We start from the raw sequence: 25,105 nt of genomic DNA, 5'->3' as shown, positions 1-25,105 counted from the left end.
AAATCACTGGAGCACACCGCAGTTATGCTTGCATTCCACAACTAGGTACCCACTCAGAAAGGGCACAGGAAGTGGGCGGAGAGTGAGCGAAAGGCCAACACAGTGGCTGAAAATAAACACAGACTGTACAATGCAACACTAGCCCATCCCATGCGATCTGTCACTAAAATATATACAAATATTTGGCAATCTTAATTGACCAGTAGTTAAAAATTGTAACCCAAGTATATAGGAGAGGCAATTTGACTATGCTGGAAGCTCTCCTAAGTACAACCTAAGGAGCTAAATATAAAATGTATAGAGTCCAATGCTGCATTACTGATCATAAAATGTGTCAGTAATCAACCAATATAAATACAGATCATGGGTACAATATAAAACATATATATAAAAATCTAAAATAAAAATATATATTATATATAAAGAATAATAGACCACTATCACCTAATATAAAGCGTTTGAAATTGCTCTATAAAATTAACCATTATTAATAAAACAGTTCACATCCCAATCTACATTTAATCCAAAGGTGGTATAGCATTTTAGGTCATAAATCCAGCACGTTTCTTTATACAATATAACACTACAGCGCCATCTGCTGCATAAATAGGTATAATGCATACAGTATTGTCAGTTTAACAACTTTACATTACATGCTGTTCTTCTTTTCCAACACCCCTTCTCAACAGCATCAGCTTTGTCAAATTATATTTAGCGTCTTCTGGAAAAAACTAACATTCCTTCAATAAAGGCTTGGTAAGTGCATCAGCAGTCATCTCCTCTGACAGGTAGTATTGAATGTCAATAACACCTTGCTCTTGATTGTCCCTTCAGTAAGTGATACTTGACGTCGATGTGTTTGGTCCTCGCATTGACCTTTTCTGATTGTGTAAGCTTTATACAACCCTGGTTGTCTTCAAAAATGGGAATTGGTTTTGACATATCTATCTCAATGCCCACAAAAAGTTGATGACTCCATATTGCTTCTTGACATTTGTGTGCTGCTGCAATATACTCTGCTTCAGTTGAAGATAGAGTGACAGTTGCTTGCTTTTGACTAGACCAGCTTATGGTTCCTTCCCCATACTGGAAGATTTATCCACTTGTGAATTTGCGGTCTGTGCAGTCCCCGGCCCAATCAGTATCCATTTATCTGGCCAGTTTTGGATTGAATGTTGCGGATAACCGTAACTTCATCTGAATTGTTCCTTTGAGGTACTGCATCACTCTTTTTATTGCCTTCCAGTCACGCTGACAGAGAGCTGAAACTTTCCTGCATAGTATGCCCACTGCTGTGGCTATGTCTGGTCTTGTCACAGTGGCAACATATAGCAGCTTACTGATTGTTCTGTGATAAATGTCATTGTTGGGTAGCAAGTTTTCTGCTTTTATTGCTCTTTGAAAGCATGGTTTCAAAGGAGTTTTCACTTCCTTTGCATTTTGCATAGATTATATCTTATTATACAGGATTTATATAGTGCCAACAGTTTACGCAACGCTTTACAACATAACAGGAGACAATACAGTTACAATACAATAAAATACAAGAGAATTAATAGAGCCCTGCTCATAAGAGCTTACAATCTAATAGGGTGGGGCAGGTGGTACAAAAGGTTGTAACTATGGGGAATGAGATGATGGAAGCGGTAGGAGATTATTTGTAGACATGGTAGGCTTCCCTGAAGAGATGAGTTTTCAGTTCCAGAGGTTGGAAGAGGCTCTGGAGAAATCCTCGAGACAAGCATGCCAGGAGGAAACAAGAGAGCATGAGAGTAGGAGGTCTTGAGAAGAGCGGAGGAGACGATTTGGGTGATATTTGGAGACAAGATTGGTGATGTAGCTCGGGGCAGAGTTGTGAATGGCTTTGTCTGTGGTGGTTAGTATTTTGAATTTAATTTGCTGGGTGTTTGGGAGCCAGTGTAGAGATTGGAGGACACTGAGCGGTTGGTAAGGTGGATAAGTCTGGCAGCAGCATTCATAGACTGAAGAGGGGATAGCCTATGGAGAGGTAGGCCAATGAGAAGGGAGTTGCAATAGTCAAGGCGAGAGATAACAAGAGAGTGAATGAGGAGTTTGACAATGATTGGACTTGGGGCTGAAATGACAAGTCAGAGTCTAGGATTACACCAAGTACCCTGGCGTGAGGGGAGGGCCTGATTGTTGCATTGTTGATTTTGATGGAAAAGTCATGGAGGGGGGCATGTGCAGGGGGGAATATTAATAGCTCAGTTTTATAGAGATTTAGTTTAAGGAAGTGGTGTGACATCCATGCCAATATGTCAGTTAGAAAGTTAGTAATGCAAGAGGAGACTGAAGGAGTGAGGTGAGGAGTAGACAGATTTGGGTGTCATCGGCGTATAAGTGGTATTGAAAGCCATGGAAGGTTATCAAGTGACCAAGGGAGGAGGTGTAGATAGAGAAGAGAAAGGGTCCAAGAACAGACCCTTGGGGGAACCCCACAGAAAGGGGCAATGGAGAGGAGGAGACAGAGTTGTAGGTGACTGAAGGAGCGCTGCCATAGATAGGCAGAGAACCAGGCTAGAGCAGAAACATTGGAGGCCAAGGGAATGTAGTTAATTGAGAAGGATCGGGTGGTCAACAGTATCAAAGGCCGCAGAGAGATTAAGTAGTAGGTGTATAGAGTATTGGCTGTTGGTTTTAGCATGTAGTAAATCGTTAGTGAGTTTTAGTAAGGCAGTTTGCGTGGAGTGCTGCGAGCAAAAGCCAGACTCTAATGGGTCAAGAAGGTTATTTTCACTGACGTGGGAGCTAAGATGATTGTAGACTAAGTGTTCTAGAAGTTTAAAGGTGAATGGGAGCAATGAGATGGGTCTTAAGTTGTTTAGATTGGTGGGGTCCAGTGAGGGCTTTTTAAGTATGGGAGTGATCTGCGCATGTTTTAGAGCAGAGGGGAAGGTGCCACTAGAGAGAGAGAGAGAGAGATTGAAGATGTGAGTGAGGGAGCATAGGATAGAATAAGAGGGTGATCTTAGTAGTTGCGAGGGAACAGGATCCAAGGGACAATTGGTTAGGTGGGCATCTGAGAAAAGCTTTGCAACCTCTTCAGTAGTAGCCAATTCAAAAGAGGAGAGTGTTGAATGTGCTGTTAGGCAAAATATGTTGGGTGGGGAAGATGTACGCACAGCGGAGGTGTCCTCACGAATTGCATCAATCTTGTCTTTGAGGTGATTGGCAATCTCTTGGGCAGTGAGTGAGTTAGTGGGTAGAGGGGGTGGGGGATGAAGCAGAGAGTTAAAGGTTGAGAAGAGCCGACAGGGACTGGATGACAAAAGTATTAATAAGCAAAACAAAGTAGGCTTGTTTGGTAGCATGGAGGCAAGAATTGTATTTTAGAAGGGCAGATTTATATAATGAGAAGTCTTGCAGGTATTTGGTTTTATGCCATAGTCGTTCAAGAGCGTGACAATGTCTCTTGAGATTTCTAGTGTTGTCAGTTTGCCAGGATTTTAACAGTCGGGGCCTGATTCTGCATGTGGTTAGAGGAGCAAGTGCATCTAGTGATGATGAGAGCGAACTGTTGTAGACAGAGGTGGCCCGGTCAGGACAGAACAGGGGAGAGATTATGCCATATAGGTGGTCAGTAGCAGAATAGAGAAGAGAAGGGTTAAGGTGGCAAAGGTTCCTACAAGTAATTGTTTGAGGTTTGGAGGGATGGGTGGTTGGAGGCAAGGATACAGTGAAACTAATGAGGTTGTGATCAGAGAGAAGAAAGGGGATGTTTGTGAGGTTGCCAGGGTTGCAGAGATAGGAGGATACAAGGTCAAGCGTATTACCATTGGAGTGAGTGGAAGTATGTGTCCATTGTGTTAGGTCAAAAGATGAGGTTAAGTCGATAAGTTTAGCTGTAGTTGGGCTGTTAACATTTACAGGAATGTTGAAGTCACCAATGATCATGGGTGTTTCAAAGGAAAGAAAGTAGGGTAGCCAGGCAGCAAAGTCATCAAGAAAGCGCGACACCGGTCCAGGAGGCCGATAAATTGCTGCGATCCTCAGAGAAATAGGAGAAAAACAGACGAATACAGTGCATCTCAAAAGAAGAGAGGGAAAGAGAGGGAGGGATAGGAAGGACTTGGAAGGTACTTTGTGGGGATATAAGGAATCCAACTCCATCTCATTTCTGTCCATTGGGTCTGGGGGAGTGAGTCCAATGGAGGCCACCATGGGAGAGGGCAGCAGGGGAAGCTGAGTCCAAATTTTGAAGCCAGGTTTCAGTTATGGCGAGTATGTTAAAGCCATGAGAGATGAAGAGGTCATGAACAGATGCTAGCTTGTTACAGATGGAGCGGGCATTCCAAAGGGTGCATGAGATAGGTGGGCTGCTTTGAGGAAGCAGGGGGATAGAAACTAAATTAAGTGGATTGCGGTGGTTGCCAGAGAGGGAGGGGTATTGGAAATGTGGCTTGCAGTTTGAAAATGGTGGACAAGGATTATGAGAAATATCACCCGATACTAGGAGAATAAGGAGGGTGAGGAAGGCAAGATGGGATTGGTATGTGCATGAGCGCATGTGGCTAGTGGCCCTGGTGTTTATGCCAGAATGATGGGTGCAGTAGTAGGGAGAGGGTAGGAGCGAGGGTGATATGTGCATGCTGCAGGGTAGAGAGGAGGGGTAGAGTAAGGATAGTTTGAGGATAAAAGACACTGATGTGAGAAGGAAGAGAATGAGGAGCATGTTAGTGGATAGGGTGGGAATCTGACTTGATATAAAATAAATGTCAAATGCTGGTTTGCTTGCCATCTTGCAGAGTGGAACAAAGTTCTTGTTGTATCTTCATCCAGCTTTAGTTATCCTGCTTTCGTTAAACTGCATCGGTGAAACTGCGCATCACTCGTGACAGAGCCACTCAGGACAGAGCCATGATATGTCTGCGCCACCCCATAGGCTGCTTTAAATTTATAGGGAGACTGAGCAGGCATGCATTTCTCTATTGGACATCATAAGGTCTGATTTAAGACACCTGAATATGGCAGAGGAGATGGCCAATACCAGACCAGACACAGGCTAGGGTCGTAAAGCTAATTACCTCTTTTGATCACTCAAGCCAAATGGGGTTGAGAATCAATCAGCAGTAATGTTGCTATTGTAGTGTGGTTGTTATATAGCTAGCATTAAATATAGAAGTTTAAAGATATGACAGCAGAAGACATTTACCAAATATGTTACAGTAATGTCAGTTTAGCAGAGTAGAGCGTACAGATGGATAGACATTTACCTGTAAAAAAGCAGAGGAGAAGACATGATCAGAATTGATAACTGCGTATCACTCGTGACAGATCCATGATATGTCTGTGCCTTGACCCTGTCTGCATATAGAATTGTTCCAAGATTTCAGAGATTTTCTGAGATTGGTTGAGAAGATAACTTCCATTTTCTCCCTCTATTTGGATTCCCAGATAGGTAGCTAATGTTCCCTAGCTCTTTGATTTCAAAAATGTCTTTCTTCTAAACTATCTTCTAAATGATCTGATTATAATCCCCTTCTTGTTAAAAACAGGTTATAATGTCATCAACATAGATAAGAATGTATATCCATCTGTCTTCTTGATTATTGGAGTAGAGATAGGGGTCAGCTTTACTTCTTGAGAATTCCTCTCTAGAAAATACTTTGTTCATCTTCACATTCCACATCCTTGCATATTGCTTAAGACCACAAATGCTCTTCTGAAGCTTACACACAAGGTTGTCTCCTTGCGCAAACCCTGGGGTTGTTCCATGTAGAGATCTTCCTTAAAGCAGAGTTCCACCTACATTTTATTTTTTAAGTCAGCAGCTACAAATACTGCAGCTGCTGACTTTTAAAATATGGACACTTAATTGTCCAGGGCACCTGCAATGTCCTCACCCGAAGCTGATCTGCCCCCCGGCTCTCGGGTGGAGGCACCGCCATCTTTGGTAAGGGAATCAGGAAATTAAGCCTTGCGGCTTCACAGCATGGTTCCCTATTGCGCATGTACGAGTCATGCTGCGCGTCTTTACTGGTCCCTGCTGTCTTCTGGGACCTGTATGTCTCCCAAAAGACAGTAGGGGGGACGGAGGAGGGGCCAGACATGGCGTAGATCATTGAGGATCCAGTCCAAAGTTCATAAGCCAGATCGGGTAATCGGCCAGTCCAGACGTCAGGGATCCACGGAGAGCAACTGCAAGCAGGATGGAAGCCAGGAGGGATGTTAGCAAGCCAGTCTTGAAACAACAGCAGGAGATGGTTCCTAGTGATGTGACCAAACGTGAAGGCAAAGGAGAAATGAGCTGGAAGACATATATAGGCAGGCCAGACGAGCATCATCGGGAACAGCTGGTAACTGAAGAGATAGAAGAGAGCTGGCAATTAGCCAACAGCTGAGCGGCCAGCCCAGAGGAGGAAGGGCTAAGCCAGCCCTGACAGTACCCTCCCCTCAATGACCCCTCTCCCTCGGAGGGCCACCGGGCTTGAGGGGAAACCGTCTATGGAACTCGCGGAGGAGGACAGGGGCATGTACGCCAGAGGATGAACCCCAGGAGCGTTCCTCCGGACCGTACACCTTCCAATGCACCAGGTACTGTATGTGCCCACGGAACCTACGGGAGTCAACAATAGATTGTACCTCATACTCCACATGGTTCTCAACCTGAATAGGGTGAGGACGTGGCACCGAGGTGGTAAATCGGTTACAGATCAACGATTTCAATAAGGAGACATGAAACACATTAGAGATGCGCATACTAGGAGGAAGTTCCAACGCGTAAGCTACTGGGTTAATCCTGCGAAGGATATGGAAAGGCCAAATAAAACGAGGTGCAAACTTCAGTGAGGGAACACAAAGCCGGAGGTTGCGAGATGACAGCCAGACCCTGTCCCCAACCTGGTAGGAAGGCACTGGCAGGCATCTGCGGTCAGCATGGAGTCTGTACCTATCATTAGCATGATGCAAAGCCTCCTGAACTTGTACCCAAGTGGAACGAAGACCACGGAGATGTTCCTCTAACGCAGGAATACACTGCGGAACAAACGAGTCAGGCAACATGGAAGGTTGGAAACCATAATTAGCCATAAATGGAGACAATCGGGAGGCAGAATTCAAGGCACTGTTGTGAGCAAACTCTGACCAAGGTAATAGGTCAGACCAGTTGTTATGATGGTCAGAAATATAGCAACGTAGGAATTGCTCCAAGGACTGATTGGCTCGTTCTGCGGCCCCATTAGACTGCGGGTGATACACAGAAGAGAACGCAAGCTGGATTCCCAACTGTGCACAAAAGGCTCGCCAGAACCGGGAGACAAACTGACTGCCCCTATCCGAGACAATCACCTTGGGTAGCCCATGTAAGCGAAAGATCTCTCGAGCAAAAATGGAAGCCAGTTCCTTAGAGGTGGGCAACTTCTTAAGTGGAATACAATGACACATCTTTGAGAACCGGTCCACCACCATAAGGATAACAGTGTTGCCTTGGGAGTTGGGCAATTCCACAATGAAATCCATAGACAGGTGAGTCCAGGGCCTTTCTCCATTGGGTATGGGTTGTAGGAGGCCCACTGGAAGGTGTCGTGGAGTCTTACTCTGAGCACACACGGGACAGGCAGCTACGAAAGCAGTAACATCAGCCCGTAGACTAGGCCACCAGAATTGTTGGGAGATGGCCCAAATGAGTTGATTCTTCCCAGGATGGCCAGGTGCCTTGGGAGAATGATAAGTTTGGAGTACTGCAGTATGGAGACTCTCTGGGACAAAGCAGCAGTCACAAGGTTTATCAGGAGGAGCATGGACCTGAGCAGCAAGAATCTTGTCACCCAAAGGAGAAGTAAGACTGGTGCGAACCGTAGCTAAAATACGATCAGGTGGAATCAAAGGAACCGGAACCGACTCCGACTTGGAAGTGGAGGAAAATTGTCGTGACAAGGCATCCGCCCTTACATTCTTAGTACCGGGTAAGAATAAGACAATGTAATTAAAGCTTGACAAGAAAAGAGCCCATCGCGCCCTTCTGGGAGAGAGTCGCTTAGCCTCAGACTAGAATGTAAGATTCTTATGGTCAGTAAGAATAAGAACGGGCACAGTGGTACCTTCAAGGAGATGTCTCCATTCTTTCAGGGCCAAAATGATCGCCAACAGCTCTCTGTCACCAATCTCATAATTGCACAGGTGACAATTTCTTGGAAAAGTAGCCACACGGATGCATAGCGCTCTCAGAGTTAGGACGTTGAGACAGAAGGGCGCCAACTCCAGTCTCAGAAGCATCAACTTCTAGGATAAAAGGCTACGTAGGATCAGGATGTGCCAACACAGGAGCAGAAACAAAGGCAGCCTTGAGAGTCTCAAAGGCCTTAATGGACTCCGGAGACCAACTCTGTGGGTTACCGTTCTTTCTGGTCATATCAGTCAGAGGCTTGACCAGAGATGAAAAGAATAAACTTCTAGTAATTGGCAAAGCCCAGGAAATGCTGCAGAGAACGTAAACCCACTGGTTGAGGCCACTGTAGGACTGCTGAAAGTTTCTCTGGGTCCATTGAAAAACCAGCAGTGGAAATGACATAACCCAGGAATGTAACCTGTTCACGATGGAATTCGCACTTCTCCAGTTTACATGAAGTACATGACAGACATCTGTGTGGTGGCTCTCCAGGGACTTGGAAAATATGAGTATATCATAGACATAGACCACCACACACAACTACAACAAATCTCGGAGGACATTGTTAATACATTTCTGGAAAACTGCCGGGGTGTTACAAAGGCCAAAAGGCATTACCAGGTTCTCATAACGGCCTGTTCTGGTATTAAACGCAGTTTTCCACTCGTCACCCTCCTTAACCAGTTGCCGACCGCCGCACGCCGATGTACGTCGGTAGAATGGCACGGGCAGGCATAAGGACATACATGTACGTCCCTTGCCTCCCGCGGGTCGGGGGCCCGATCGGGCCCCCGCCCGGTGCCTGCGGCGGTCGGTTTTCGTCCGGGAGCGATCCGGGACGAGGGGGCGGCCATTCATTCATGGCCACCCCCTCGCGATCGCTCCCGACGAATAGAAATCCCCGGTGACATCACTTCCTCTCCTGTAATGTAAACACAGGAGAGGAAGTGATGTATTCTCTCCTCCGTGTCGGTATTTTTCGTTCCGACACGGAGGAGAGCGGATCGGTGAGTTGCACCAACACTCTACACACACAGTAGAACATGCCAGGCACACTCACACCCCCCCTTTACCCCCCGATCACCCCCCAATTACCCCTGCCCCCCAGTCACAGTGACACCAATGTCATTTTTTTTTTTTGCATTGGTGTCATTTGTGACTGTAATAACTGTTAGGGCAGTTAGAGTTAGCCCCCTTTAGTTCTAATGTACCCCCCTAACCCCCCCAATAAAGGTTTAACCCCGTGATCACCCCCCGTCGCCAGTGTCACTAAGGCTGGGTTCACATTGCAGCGGTTTATGAGAACGAATGTGATTCGCACCGCACTGCAGTGCAAATCACATCCGATCTCTGTGCGATTCGAGTTCAGCCATTCGCCGCACCCGCCACACCCGCCGCACCCGCCGCAAATTCGCACGGGACCCTTTTTTTGGCCCGCAGCAGAATCGGATCGCATGGGTGTTCACACCATGCGATCCGAGTTTGCAGATCGCACTGCGATATGCGAACTGATCTGGGGGTGTCAGTAACATTTCACTGACACTCCCAGCAGTTCGCATAGGGCAGTGTGAACTGCCGCCGGGAGGCATGCGATGCGGGAACCCGCCGCGGATTCGCGGCGTTTCCGCATCGCTCCAGTGTGAACCCAGCCTAATAAGCGATCATTTTTCTGATCGCCGTATTAGTGTCACAGGTGACGCTAGTTAGGCAGGTAGGTATTTAGGTTCGCCGCAGCTTTTTATAGCGCCAGGGACCCCCATATACTACCGCATAAAGCCCCCTGATTGCCCCCTAGTTAACCCTTTCACCAGTGATCACCATATAACTGTTACAGGTGACGCTGGTTGGTTAGTTATTTTTTTATAGTTTCAGGGCACCCGCCATTTATTACCTAATAAAGGTTTAACCCCCTGATCACCCGGCGGGTGTCATTTGTGACTAATAACTGTTAGGGCAGTTAGGGTTAGCCCCCTTTAGTTCTAAGGTACCCCCCTAACCCCCCCAATAAAGGTTTAACCCCGTGATCACCCCCCGTCGCCAGTGTCACTAAGGCTGGGTTCACATTGCAGCGGTTTATGAGAACGGATGTGATTCGCACCGCACTGCAAATCACATCCGATCTCTGTGCGATTCGAGTTCAGCCATTCGCCGCACCCGCCGCAAATTCGCACGGGACCCTTTTTTTGGCCCGCAGCAGAATCGGATCGCATGGGTGTTCACACCATGCGATCCGAGTTTGCAGATCGCACTGCGATATGCGAACTGATCTGGGGGTGTCAGTAACATTTCACTGACACTCCCAGCAGTTCGCATAGGGCAGTGTGAACTGCCGCCGGGAGGCATGCGATGCGGGAACCCGCCGCGCATTCGTGGCGTTCCCGCATCGCTCCAGTGTGAACCCAGCCTAATAAGCGATCGTTTTTCTGATCGCTGTATTAGTGTCACAGGTGACGCTAGTTAGGCAGGTAGGTATTTAGGTTCGCTGCAGCTTTTTATAGCGCCAGGGACCCCCATATACTACCGCATAAAGCCCCCTAATTGCCCCCTATTTAACCCTTTCACCAGTGATCACCATATAACTGTTACAGGTGACGCTGGTTGGTTAGTTATTTTTTTATAGTTTCAGGGCACCCGCCATTTATTACCTAGTCTCACTAGTGTACCCCTAAATTTAGGGGTGTCTACTTTCCAAAATGGGGTCATTTGGGGGGGGTTTGTGCCATCTTGGCATTTTATGGCCTTCAAAACTGTAACGCCCTTAGAAAGCCTGAAGGCGGTGCTTGGTTTTCGGGGCCCCGTACGCGGCTAGGCTCCCAAAAAGTCCCACATATGTGGTATCCCCCTACTCAGGAGAAGCAACAGAATTTATTTTGGGGTGTCATTTCACATACGCCCATAGCATTGAGCAATATATCATTTAGTGACAACTTTGTGTAAAAAAAAAAAAATATTTTTTTTTTGTCATTATTCAATCGCTTGAGGCAAAAAAATAAAATATTCAATGGGCTCAACATGCCTCTTATCAATTTCCTTAGGGGGTCTACTTTCCAAAATGGGGTCATTTGGGGGGGGTTTTGTACTGCCCTGCCATTTTAGCACCTCAAGAAATGAGATAGGCAGTCGTAAACTAAAAGCTGCGTAAATTCCAGAAAACGTACCTTAGTTTGTAGATGTGACAACTTTTGCGCAAACCAATAAATATACAATTATTGACTTTTTTTTTACCAAAGACATGTGGCTGAATACATTTTGGCCTAAATGTATGACTAAAATTGAGTTTATTGGATTTTTCTAATAACAAAAAGTAGAAAATATCATTTTTTTTCAAAATTTGTGGTCTTTTTACGTTTATATCGCAAAAAATAAAAATCGCAGAGGCAATCAAATACCATCAAAAGAAAGCTCTATTTGTGGGAAGAAAAGGACGCAAATTTTGTTTGGGTACAACATTGCATGACCGCGCAATTACCAGTTAAAGCAGCGCAGTGCCAAAGTGTAAAAAGACCTCTGGTCATTTACCAGCAAAATGGTCCGGTCTGAAAGTGGTTAATGCGCACGAGATTGTATGCCCCTCTCAGGTCTAGCTTCGTGAAAACCGTTGCTCCCTTGAGGCGGTCAAATAACTCAGTAATCAATGGAATCGGGTAGGCATTCTTAATCGTGACACGATTGAGACCCCTATAATCTATACAAGGTCTCAGTTCACCGCTCTTCTTCACAGAGAAGAAACCAGCACCAGCAGGAGATGAGGATTTGCGGATGAAACCTTGAGAAAGTGTGTCAGCAACATACTCCTCCATGGCTTTATCCTCCAAGACCGACAAAGGGTAAACCCGGCCAGGAGGAGGTATGGCACCAGGTTGAAGGTCAATTGCGCAATCATAAGGGGGATGTGGAGGCAAACTACCGGCTTGACCTTTATCAAAGACATCGCCAAAATCACGGTACTCCTCCGGCAGGGAGGGGAGTAAAGCGGTGCACAGGACCTTGGATAACTTCAGGAAGCATGTCTCACTGCATTGTGGTGACCAGGAGAGAACCTCAGCACGGAGCCAATCAAAAGAGGGGTTGTGCCTCTGTAACCAAGGATAACCAATAACCAGTGGAAATCTGGGTGAGGAAATAACTTGGAATTGGATTATCTCATGGTGAAGAGCCCCTACGGCCATGGACAACGGAACCGCCTCATAAGTCACATGGGCAGGCTGTAAAGGTCTCCCGTCAAGAGCCTCAATGGCAAGTGGAGTGTCACGCAGCTGCAGCAGAATCGAGTGCTGTGAAACAAATGCAGCATCAATGAACAGGCCTGCAGCCCCAGAGTCAATTAGAGCCTGTATCTCGATGAACGACTCAGCCCAAGAAAGAGTGACCAAAACCAGGGGCTTATCCTTCTGGATAACTGGGGACAAAACAACGTCACCTAAGGTCTGTCCATGACAGGACCCCAAGGTTCGGGCGTTCCCTGGACGGGTAGGACAAGACTTCAAAAAGTGACCTGCCTGGCCACAATAAAGGCACAATCTCTCCCTCCTCCTAAAGGCTCTCTCATCCGTAGAGAGACGCGTGAAGCCCAGGTGCATGGGTTCATCTTCACTGACCAACTCGGTACCAGGAGGCATGGGAGGTGAGTGAGGCATGGGTGGGACTACAAAGCTCGGAGGCAAATGAACAGGAGGCTTCCGCAAGCGCTCCTTAAGAGAAAATCTTTCTCTGAGTCTGGAGTCAATGAGGATGGCAAACAAGATCAAGCTCTCCAGCTCAGTGGGTATATCTCGGGCTGCAATCTCATCCTTGATGGAATCTGAGAGACCATGAGTAAAAGCAGCCACGAGGGCCTCATTGTTCCAAGCAACCTCTGCTGCCAGAGTACGGAATTCAATGGCGTAGTCGGCAACAGTTCTCATACTCTGTTTGATGGACATGAGGCACTTGGCAGCAGAAGCGGAGCGTGCAGGAACGTCAAAAAACATTTTAAAGGAGGCCACAAACTGAGGGTAACTCAAGACAACAGGTTTTTGCGTCTCCCATAGAGGGTTAGCCCAGGCCAAGGCTCTCAGAAAGCAAAGATATCACAAAACCTACTTTGCTTCTGTCCGTGGGAAACGCCTGGGGCAGCATTTCGATGTATATCTCAACCTGATTGAGAAACCCTCTGCATTGAACTGGATAGCCCCCAAATCGCTGGGGAAGCGGAGCAGAACCAGACATACCTCTTATAGAGGTAATACTTAAGGCGGGTGCCTGCACAGAGACTGGCACAGCAGCAGGGATAGCCTGCGACTCAGGTTGTACCGGAGCAGCCACCGTGGGGGATTCCAGGTGAGCCGTGCGATTCAGGAGCATTTGTAACGCCAAGGCAAACTGATCCATGCGGTGATCTTGCTCATCCAATCTGGAAAAAAATATTACAAACAAGTGGATTGACTGTATCTTCTGAATTCATGGCCTTCACGTACTGTCAGGAACCATGAAACAGACAGAGAGAAGTACAATCTAATCACACTTGTTTATTAATAAAAAAAAAAGATAAATAGGAAATAGCGTAGTCAAGCAAGCCAGAGTCCAGTAGCCAGATCGGGTAGTCAGCCAGTCCAAAGTTCATAAGCCAGATCGGGTAATCAGCCAGTCCAGATGTCAGGGATCCACGGAGAGCAACTGCAAGCAGGATGGAAGCCAGGAGGGATGTTAGCAAGCCAGTCTTGAAACAACAGCAGGAGATGGTTCCTAGTGATGTGACCAAACGTGAAGGTAAAAAGCTGAGCTGGAAGACTTATATATAGGCAGGCCAGACGAGCATCATCGGGAACAGCTGGTAACTGAAGAGAGAGAAGAGAGCTGGCAATTAGCTGACAGCTGAGCGGCCAGCCCAGAGGAGGAAGGGCCAAGCCAGCCCTGACAATGTCTTTATATAGGAAAGCAGTTCTTCCCGGCTGCAACACTAAGAAGAACTCTGATGGTAATGTGCTTTACGGCAGGAGCGAATGTTTCATCGTAATCTTCACCGAATTTATGGGAGTAACCCTTGGCACTAGTCTGGCTTTGTATTTGTGGATATTCCCTTCTGCGTCTGACTTTACTTTGAAAGTCCACTTACTTCCTAACGTTTTGCGGTTAGGAGTGAGCTCTGTGAGTGTCCATGTTTTATTTTCTTAAAGTGACTTTAATTCTTCTTCTGCTGCCTTTCTCTATTTATTGGCTTTACGTTTTGGCAGTTTTTCTATGTTTTCCCAGGATATTGGTTCAAGTATGCTTTGTGTTTTGACTGTGTGCGACAGCTTGCGGGATGGTATCCTCTTTGTAGTCCGAGTAGATCTTCTGATTTCAGGCAGTTCAGCAGGATCTGGTGGGGAACTTGATTTAGGTACTGAGTTCTACCTCTTGTTCTGACTCCTGCATAGGTTCGCTTTGGTTGACCATTACTTCTGGTTTGTTGGGCATATTCACTTCACAGCTTTCAGGGATCTGTGTTTCTGGTGATGGGCTCTCATAAAAAAAACAAAAACAAAAAACAAAAACACAAAAGAAACACTACAGCTTGTCACTTTATCAGTCTTTGGGTGTAGGATTCTGTAGCCCTTAGTTCACTGTAGCCTACTAGAATGCCCTCTATGGCTCTGTTCTCCAGTTTGGATCGCTTTTCACTTGGAATATAGGCATATGCTTTACATCCAAATACTCTGATGTGCCCTATGCTAGACTTTGATCCATGCCACATTTTGAGTGGAGTACTTTTACTGGCTCTTGAGGGTAGTCTGTTCTGTAGGTAGGTTGCTGTCATGACTGCGTCTACCCAGTAATTGTGAGGTAGGTTGGCATCCGACAACATACAACTGCCCATTTCTATAAGAGTGTGCTTTTTTCCTTTCAGCTACAGCGTTTTGTTCAGGAGTATATGGTGTGGTTGTCTGGTGTACTATTCCTTATCTCCCCATTGTCAGTGCGTATTATTTCTGGTTTGCGTTGAAATTTGTTGCTAGACATGGCAACGAACTCTTGAAGTTTCTCTGATGTTTCATTCTTGTGTTTCATCAGATAAGTAGTTGTGTACCTGGAATAATCATAAATAAATGTTAGTAGATATATGTTCCCACCGAGAGTTTTCAGCGGACTGCATACATCACTGTGTATGGGCTGCAGGGAGAGGAGAGCATAGAGGGGGACCAGAGGAGCACGAAGGGTGAGCTAGAGGAGAGCACAGAGGGGGACCAGGGGGAGCCGTCAGAGGAGCATAAAGAGAGCACAGGGAGGGAATGGAGGAGCGCAGAGGGTAAGCCAGAGAAGAGCATGGAGGGGGAGCCAGAGGGGAGCACAGAGGGGGACCAGAGGAGCATGGAGGGTGAGCCGGAAAAGAGCACAGAGGGGATGGGAGGAGCAGGAAGGGGGAGCCAGAGGAACAGGGAGGGGAACCAGGGGAGCACAAAGGGGGACCAGAGGAGGACACGGGGTCCTAGAGATTAGGGACATTTGACGGACAAAGCACCCATCTACTTGTGTGGCTTTCAATGAAGCAGCTGACATCTGAGGGAGGGAGAGGAGGAGAAGCGGCTGTCAGCTGCTTCATTGAAAGTCACACAGGGAGATTGGTGCTTGTAACCCCCCCACCACTGCCAGGGACAAAATGGGGGACAGTCTTGATCCGGGGACAGTGTCCTCAGTCCGGGGCCTTTCCCCAGAAACTGGGGATGTCTGGTCACCCTATATTAAAGGCTTGTTTGGCAATGAACTCTTGAAGTTTCTCTGAGTTTTCATTCTTGTGTTTCATCAGATAAGTAGTTGTGTACCTGGAATAATCATAAATAAATGTCAGTAGATATCAGTTCCCGCCTGACGTGGGAGTTTTTAGTGGACTGCATACGTCACTGTGTATGGGCTGCAGGGTGAGGAGAGCACAGAGGGGAACCAGAGGAGCATGGAGGGTGAGCCAGAGGACAGCACAGAGGGGGACCGGGGGGAGCCACCAGAGGGCAGTTACAAGCACCAATCTCCTTGTGTGGCTTTCAATGAAGCAGCTGACAGCCGCGGGAGGGAGAGGAGGAGAAGCAGCTGTCAGCTGCTTCATTGAAAGCCACACAGGGAGATTGGTGCTTGTAACTCCCCCACCACTGCCAGGGCCAAAATGGGGGACAGTGTCCTCAGTCTGGGGACATCTGGTCACCCTATATTAAAGGCTTGTTTAAAAAAAAATACAAACAAGCCATACTCTCCTGCTCTGCTATCCCGATCGTCCTCTTCTAGGGTTAGCCCACCGATGTGCCTGGCCCCTCCCTCCTGCCAGGTGCCCCCACAGCAAGCTGCTTGCTGTGGGGTACCCAAACAGGCTCACTCCCAAGCTGCTACTTTGTGTTCATTCACACACAGAGCTGTGGTTTGGCTCTGCCCCCTCTCTCTTCTCATTGGTTCACTGGCTGCAAGTGACACTGGCTGCAAGTGCTTCTGTCCCAGCCAATAAGGAGTGAGAGTCCCTGGAGAGCTGAGGCACTCATGCACACCGCTAGATCGCGATGGGGCTCAGATAAATATTAGGGGGGCTGCTGCACAGAGAAGGTTTTTAGCTTCATGTGTGCGCAGCCTTTTGCATGAAGGTAAAAAACCTTGAGCCTTTAGAGCCACTTTAACCAAATTTGTGAACAAAAGTCCTGTGGACTAGCAAGGAAATAGCATTGGCCCACCCTCCTAAATATAGACCCAAAAAAGCACGGGTTTACTATGGCAATGAGACAAAATCATGGTTGACTTTTGTAGTTGGGAATTATAACCTCCGCTAAGACACTTTCCTAGATTCTCTGGCAAATCAGATTCCTTCTCTGGCAAATTGAGATACTAAAGTCTTGTTTTTTTATTTAGTTAAAAATAACAAACATGTTATCCTGCATAGGTGTGCGCAGCCTGTTGCATTGTGTGCACTCCAAAGCTCAAACACACATGTGTATATATACAGTATCTCACAAAAGCGAGTACACCCCTCACATTTTTGTAAATATTTTATTCCATCTTTTCATGTGACAACACTGAAGAAATGACACTTTTCTACAATGTAAAGTAGTGAGTGTACAGCTTGTCAATTTGCTGTCCCCTCAAAATAACTCAACACACAGCCATTAATGTCTAAACCGCTGGCAACAAAAGTGAGTACACCCCTAATGTCCAAATTGGGCCCAACGTGTCAATATTTTGTGTGGCCACCATTATTTTACCTCACTGCCTTAACCCTCTTGGGCATGGAGTTCACCAGAGCTTCACAGGTTGCCACTGGGGTCCTCTTCAACTCCTCCATGATGACATCACAGAGCTGGTGGATGTTAGAGACCTTGCGCTCCTCCACCTTCCATTTGAGGTATCCCCACAGATGCTCAATAGGGTTTAGGTCTGGAGACATGCTTGGCCAGACCATCACCTTTACCCTCAGCTTCTTTAGTAAGGCAGTGGTCATCTTGGAGGTGTGTATGGGGTCCTTATCATGTTGGAATACTGCCCTGCGGCCCAGTCTCTGCAGGGAGGGGATCATACTCTGCTTCAGTATGTCACAGTACATGTTGGCAATTATGGTTCCCTCAATGAACTGTAGCTCCCCAGTGGCGGAAGCATTCATGTAACCCCAGACCATAACATTCCCACCACCATGCTTAACTGTAGGCAAGACACACCTGTCTTTGTACTCCTCAACTGATTGCAACCACACACGCTTGACACCATCTGAACCAAATAAGTTTATCTTGGTCTCATCAGACCACAAGACATGGTTCCAGTAATCCATGTCCTTAGTCTTCTTGTCTTCAGCAAACTGCGGGCTTCCTTGTGCATCACCTTTAGAAGAGGCTTCCTTTTGTGACGACAGCCATGCAGACCAATTTGATGCAGTATGCGGTGTGTATGGTCTGAGCACTGACAGGCTGAGCCTCCACCCCTTCAACCTCTGCAACAATGCTGGCAGCACTTATAAGTCTATTTCCCAAAGACTGCCTCTGGATATGACACTGAGCACGTGCACTCAACTTCTTCGGTCGACCGCGGCGAGGCCTGTTCTGAATGGAACCTATCCTGTTAAACGAGCTATTTTATTTAAGGCCCCTTTCACACCTGTGCGACTTGTCCTGCGACTTGGGACTGCAAAGTCGCATGATAAGTCGTACCCCATGATTTCCAATGAGTACCATTCATATCTGTGCGACTTCAAGTCACACCGACTTCGTAGTCCCTGTACTACTTTGGTCTGACTTTGATGCGAGTTACACAGGCATTCCCTGAAATTGCTTTCCCAAAACATGGCCTGCTGGGGGTACTTGAGGACAGGGTTCAGAACCACTGATATACTGTAAATAAAAAATAAATAAAAAAGGAAATCCTTTATATAAAACTTTGCATTTGCATAGAGTGAGAGCAATCAATATAAAATGATCCTAACAACGAACAGACACACACTCGTTTCCCATATATAAGCCCAGTCTAGTTCCCACACTGCCCAGTGTACCTGACCCCAGATCCATGCTGAACTGTCATGCTCTCTGTTGACACCTCTGGGAACGCCCACCGGACACACCCACAGCACCTGTTCATTCCGTTACACCCCCCCTCCTTGGCCCTGGCTCAGTCTATTCACATGTACCCCCTCCCAGCTTGGTACATCCCGTCAACTGAACAATCCACGAATAGACTGGAAGGCAGGCTTAGTAAAAGACAGACCGGGTGCAACCACTCTCCAGGCGAGACAGAGGGGGGGGGGGAGAAACATTATCACAGTCCTGTTCAGGGATCTTACTCAGAGATCTGCTTGGCGGTGTGAATGTTAGCTTATATTAGCAGAGGCATTGCTATTGTGGTGGTGGAGAGAAGTTCGGGCTGTTCAGGTGGATGATTGTATCGTTCCCCCCCCCTCTTGTTTAGTTTTGGTAGGTTCCCTTTCTGCTGCCCAGAGGAGAGATGCTGGGTGGAAGGATGCTCTATTGTCAGTAAGGGGCAGGGTGTGTGTGTCTTCCAGCTGCTGCATAGGTGCTGGTGGGTACCCAGGTAAGGAGGGCGCTCCGGATAGGAGGTGGTGGAATATTGGGGGTGTTTATTACACAATGTCTGTGCTCAGTGTCTCCATGTGTCCTCACACAAAACAACCAGTTTCTCCTTCCTTACCAAGTATATGTGCACATCATTACTTCTCCACAGGCTCTATAGATCACCAGACAGGATACTCATTAATAACTACATGTATGTTCTGTATCTATAAACTAAGCCACAAGTACACACCAAGGGTCACCATACACTGACCATACACACTGCAATCTGACCATGCGCACTGCAATCTGACCATACATACTACAATCTGACCACGCGCACTACAATCTGACCACGCACGCTACAGTCTGATCATACACGCTAAAATATGACCATACATAGGGTTGCCATCTCATTCCTTTAAACCCAAACACATATGAATTACACAGGTTCTGAGGCTAATTAATTTCAACTATGGCACCAAGTGAGTTTAATTATCCCCTTAATCAGCCACAGAACCTGTGTAATTAACCACTTACAGACAGGAAGATTTTCCTCCTTAATGACCAGGCCATTTTTTTTGCAATACGGCACTGCATCACTTAAACTGACAATTGCGCGGTCGTGCGATGTTGTACCCAAACAAAATTGACGTCCCCCCCCGAAAAAAAGGGACAATTAAAGGGGGAAAAAAAAGTGCGTGTGTGTGTATGTGTGTATATGTGTGTGTGTGTGTGTGTATATATATATATATATATATATATATATATATATATATATATATATATATATATATATAATATAGTGTATGTATTGTGTATGTATATATGTTTTAGCAGTCACCCATGGCAATAAAATGGTGGTCGTTGCAACTTTTTTTTCTATTACGTGGTATTTGCGCAGCAATTTTTCAATTGCCTTTTTTTTGGGGAAAAACTGCTTCATGGATATAAAAAAAAAACCCCACTAAAGATAACCCGTGGGTTTTTTTTTTTTTTTTCTAGTAATGGTGCCGATCTGCAATTTTTAGCGGGATTGCGGCAGACAGATCGGACACTTTTTTTTTTTTTTTGGGACCATTGACATTTATAAAAATGAACTGATTACTTTTTAAATGTCACTGGCAGGGAAGGGGTTAAAACTAGGGGGCAATCAAGGGGTTAAATATGTTCCCTCATGTGTGTTTCTAAGGCTGGCCATACATTATACAATTTTCTTGTAAACTTTCCTTTTGATTTACCAAAGCCATATAATATGATGTCAAACCTAAACACTTTCAATGTGTATAGAATCAGGCAGGCCCTTGAACTACATAGTTGAAGGTAAATCTAAAGAAAATGTAATAAAAAAAATTGTATGGTGTATGGCCAGCTTTACTGTGTGGGGATGAGACTGACTGGAGGAGGAGTCAGATCGCTGTTCTTAATCACTATGAACAGCAGATCTGTCTCTCCTCCTCTGTCAGAATGGGGATCTGTCTATTTACATTGGCAGATCCCATTCTGTCTCTCGTGTCACCGGCCACGCGCATCGTGTCCCTCGCTAGCCTGCTATCGCCCTTAAATGTGCCGACCTATAATGACGGCGGCTGGTTGGCAAATGGTTAATATGCTTTCGGGTATAAAGGGATGAGGTGGCAACCCTGTACACAGTACAATCAACTGTACTTAGACCAAAACTATGTAACAGTTGGACCTACCTAATCCATTCTATCAGGCAGGTCCTCCCATTACCTATTTGTTGGTAGATCTAAAAGATATTGTACAATTTGATCGTAGTGTGTGCGGTGAGTGTAACGTGCAGTGGTCAGATGTCGTTTTTCAAAACCATTCTCTTTACCCATTTGTTTGTTGTTGTGATTTTGTAAAGGTAAAATGTTTAACTTTTTTATTTTGTGCATGCATGTGTTATGGAATAACGTTCATGGGGTTGGGTTTTTTTGTTTTTCTTGTTTTTCTTGTTTTTAGATGATAAATATAGCAAAAAGGGTGATTGGGGGTCAAAACATTTGACACGCAAGCCATGGCATATGAATGTAAAGCGCACTGTACATGCATCAACTTGGTAATGGGCGCTAAAGGGTGAAAGCACATGTGGTAGAGCAGGGGTGTCAAACTCTATTTCATTGTGGTGCTGCGTCAGCAATATGTTTGCCCTCAAAGGGCTGGTTTTATTTGTAAGACAGGGGTGCCCAACCTTTTGAGAAGCGAGGGCCACCTTAGCAACTTGGAAACCAGTCGTGGGCCACAATGAGTGTAGCGGGCGGATGGCAGCTCTGTGTCCATTCTGCATATGTAGAGCAGACACAGATGCAGCCTGGATTCCTGCAGCTAGTTGCTGCTGTCCCTCAGGTGGTTATGGCTGGTGGCTGCTGCTGGCGGGTACTGGTACTGCTGGTGGGTACTAGTACTTGCACTGGTACTGCTGGCCGGTACTGATACTCCTGGCTGGTAATGCTGGTGGGTACTGGTGCTGCTGTCCCAGATCGTGGGTTCCCGTGCATTAATGTGACAGAAGCATGCAGCTGCAGTAGAGAGCAGAGCCGATGCTTCCCGTCACAGGAGTACATTTGGTATCATTCCGCCTGTGAAGGAGCTCCTCTGTTCTTCGTGCTGCTGCTCAGAGATGGCGGGTCGGGAGCCTGCGATCTGGGCTTGCCGACCCGCCATCTCAGAGCAAGATGTGGTGGGCCACCAGCGGTTGGGCACCCCTGCTGTAAGACTATATAAATATATTAAGTCTTTTTCATATTAACCACCTCAATACAGGGCACTTTTACCCCCTTCCTGCCCAGGCCATTTTTCAGCTTTCAGCGCTGTCACACTTTGAATGACAATTGCACGGTCATGCTACACTGTAACCATGTGACATTTTTTATCATTTTTTTTTCACACAATATAGCTTTCTTATGGTGTTATTTAATCATTCCTTATTTATTTTTTCTTAAAAAAATAAATAAATAAATACACTCTCTAATACACATGCATTGGAGATTAAGGGGTTAAAGTGCTTGTAAACCCTTCCATAGTGAAGTGACTGGCCTTAGGTGATACACAGATGAAACAAAGCCTCCTACATAAGTTGTACCTGTTTATCTACAGTCGGGGCTGCTGTTAGAAATCATGTGGCCCAGACAGCCTACCTGTGGTTTCTAGTGGGGGGATGCCACTAGAAACCACGGGGCCTGTACAGTGTGAATCAGTGTTTTTGTTTATGTGGCTGGAGCTGTGTGCAGTCCTGGCGTAGCCTGTCAGGAGCTACATACGGAGCGGCCAGTTTAAATACAAGCTGGCACACTCTGTTTGCAGCAGACTGAGAGGATGAGCTCACAGTGCCTCTCCTTACTACTTTTCAGAAGCAATGAGCTCAATGGACAGCTTGGAGTCTTGGATTAATGGTAAAGTACCATTAGCCCCAGCTGTCCAATAAAAATGCTGCAGTGGAGGCAGTGGCGTATCCTCCATGGGTGCAGAGAGTTCACTGCACACAGGTCTTTCAAGGAGGAAGGGCCTACTGTGACCCAACCTGCACACATGGATGATTGTCCCTTGGTTCACAGCCAGGGATGATCAGTGCGGCAGGAGGGACAGCTGTAAGCACAGATTTCCCTGCATGACAGCCACTTCTCCTCCTCTCCCTCCCGCAGCTATCAGGGCTGTTCTTCATGTCCTCCTCCTCCCGTTCTCCTCCTCCGCTCCCTGTGTTCTCCCAGTGTGTCCTCCTCACTTGGCTCGCTCTCCTCCCTCCTCAGGATCCCTCCTCTCCTCTCCCACCAGCTGCTGGGTGGGGGAGGGATGTGTCCAGATGGAGAGCGGAGGAAGGGGCCTCTTCCTTGTCTAAATTGGACATGGACAGCGTTCGGTAGTGAATCGCTCTCAATGTCCTGTAATAACTGAGCAGAGTAACCTGTGGTGTGTTACTCTGCTTCCGTTTATGAATGAACAGGAGCCGCTGTCTCCTGTCCATTCATCTTTTAATGCTGAGGCTGCAGAGAAAGGGACTGGGGAATCTATGTCCTCAGTCCCTTTCTCTCTTTCTCTGTCTCAGGGGTCTATTTAGACCCCTGATATCTCGCCAAAGACCACCAACGAGGATAATCTAAAGAAAATAAAATCGCAAAAAGTATGAAAAAAATTATAGAAAATATAATTGTAAGAAAATGAAATAAAAAAAAAAAAAAAAAAAACTGACACCCCCCCCCCCCCAAAAAAAATGTATATATAATTGTTAAAAATAAATAAAAATGGAGAACTACTGACTTTTGTCCACTGCCCTACTGACACAATCCTAAACATAATACCCACTACTGCACACTCCGCACTCCTCACCTGCACATACTACCCACCTCCATACACACCGCACTGTACATTCCCTATTTAACGTTACTGCATTCTGCACTATGTAAGTCATCTCACTCTATTAAACCACACTCCATTTAGCCACGCCCAACATTTTAGCACAATTTAAGCCACGCCCATTTGTGCACGCGCCACATTTTATTTTTTTGTGTGCCTAGGGCCCACTTTTTAACTTGCGCACACACGGGCCCACTCATTTCACGATACGTCCCTAAGTAATGACACACCTCTCACTGCAGTGTCATAGAAGGGGGCATGTGTCTAAAGGACACATGCTCCATTCCAGCCCAGCCATCTTAAAGCGGAGTTCCATCTGAAAATGTATTTTTTTTGTTAAGTCAGCAGCTACAAATACTGCAGCTGCTGACTTTAAAAATGAGGACACTTGTCTGTCTAGGGCAAGGGTGCCCAACCTTTTGAAGAGCGAGGGCCACTTAAGCGACTTGGTAACTGGTCGCGGGCCACAGTGAGTGGAGCGGGTGGATGGCATGTCCGTGTCCACTCTGCATTTGCAGCCCACAATACTTTTTAGCGGATCGTATTGGAGGTAGAACACAAGTCGGTTTATGTCTGCCACTACTTAGAGGTGAATTGAGGGTCCAATTGGTCGGACTGACCGTGTGAAAGGGGTCCAAGGCTGCTTTCACACTGATGCGCTGCGGTTTACCCGCACCACGTGTGCAACGCAATGTACCTTTGGCTTTCCTGCAGTTTGCAATAGACTTCTATTATATTCTGCAGGTTTCGTGCACTTTCAGAAAGCTCACCAAACTCGCAGGTAATAATAGAAGTCTATGGCTCAGTGCAGGTAACCTGCAGGTAAACTACTCTGCACCTGCAGATCAGTTTGAAAGCAGCCCAGTGACCACTGCAGAAAAGATATGCCCATATACACTGTGATTTTAGTAATAAACTGAGCTTCAATAATAGTCTTCCTTCTGTTCTATCCCAGAGCAGGAGGTCGCGGGCCACATCGGAGGGCTCCGCGGGCCACCGGTTGGCACTCCTGGTCTAGGGCACCCGCAATGTCCTCACCCGAAGCCTACCCGTCGCTCAGCTCCGGGTGGAGGTGTCGGCATCTTGTGGCTTCACAGCCTGGTTCCCTGCTGTGCATATGCGTGAGTCACGCTGCCTGTTCTGAGTGGTCCCTGCTGTCTTCTGGGACCTGTGTGTGGCGGGACATGGCATAGATCACCTCGGATACTGTGGTGATCTTTCGTCAGAAGTGGGAGCAAATACCTGGATTAGACAGGTATCTGCTCCGAATCCTGAAAGGTGCCAAATGGAGATGGACGAACTTTCGACGGGACGTTTCGCGGACGTGGCCGAAAGTTTGTGAACCGCAAAGTTCGTGGCGGGCCCCATTGACTTCAATGGCAGGAGAACTTTATAAACCTACAGGTCATATTTCCAGCCACAAAATAATTACTAGCTGTGCACACATAGTCCCACCACATGGCCACTGATATAACACATGTATGAAGTGAATCTGGGATCGACAACTACAAGAATTCTTTTTATTTATTTTTTTTTTTATATGTGAAATTTTGACAATTCAGGACTCAGGAGTGCATGAAGGCAATGGAGGAGAGGAAAGGTCAGGGTAGGCTATGAAGAGGGTGCAGGAGATGATCAC

The 25,105-nt window shown here is 46.6% G+C and overlaps 1 protein-coding gene across 3 annotated transcripts in view; it reads left to right on the top strand.

The window, feature by feature from the left end:
• LOC143982335 (cAMP-dependent protein kinase inhibitor beta-like) overlaps positions 1-25,105 on the top strand; it is a 164,531-nt gene that overhangs the window by 65,856 nt on the left and 73,570 nt on the right. Inside the window, exon 1 of one of the 3 annotated variants that reach the window (XM_077480967.1) lies at positions 13,992-14,084. The exons of 1 other annotated variant lie outside the window; for it this stretch is intronic. In XM_077480967.1, the coding sequence (XP_077337093.1) occupies positions 14,082-14,084 (3 nt within the window). In that variant the 5' untranslated portion in view covers positions 13,992-14,081. Of the gene's footprint in view, positions 1-13,991; positions 14,085-18,992; positions 19,133-25,105 lie in introns of those variants that run through there. One more of the 3 variants, XM_077480968.1, reaches the window with a different exon arrangement.

The sequence above is a fragment of the Lithobates pipiens genome, unplaced genomic scaffold, assembly GCF_037356315.1.
Source record: "Lithobates pipiens isolate NorthernLeopardFrog02 unplaced genomic scaffold, aLitPip1_a1.2 Scaffold_16, whole genome shotgun sequence".
Taxonomy (NCBI): domain Eukaryota; kingdom Metazoa; phylum Chordata; class Amphibia; order Anura; family Ranidae; genus Lithobates; species Lithobates pipiens.
Note: the sequence above shows the minus strand (reverse complement) of the source record. Positions and strands in the feature narration are given on the sequence as shown.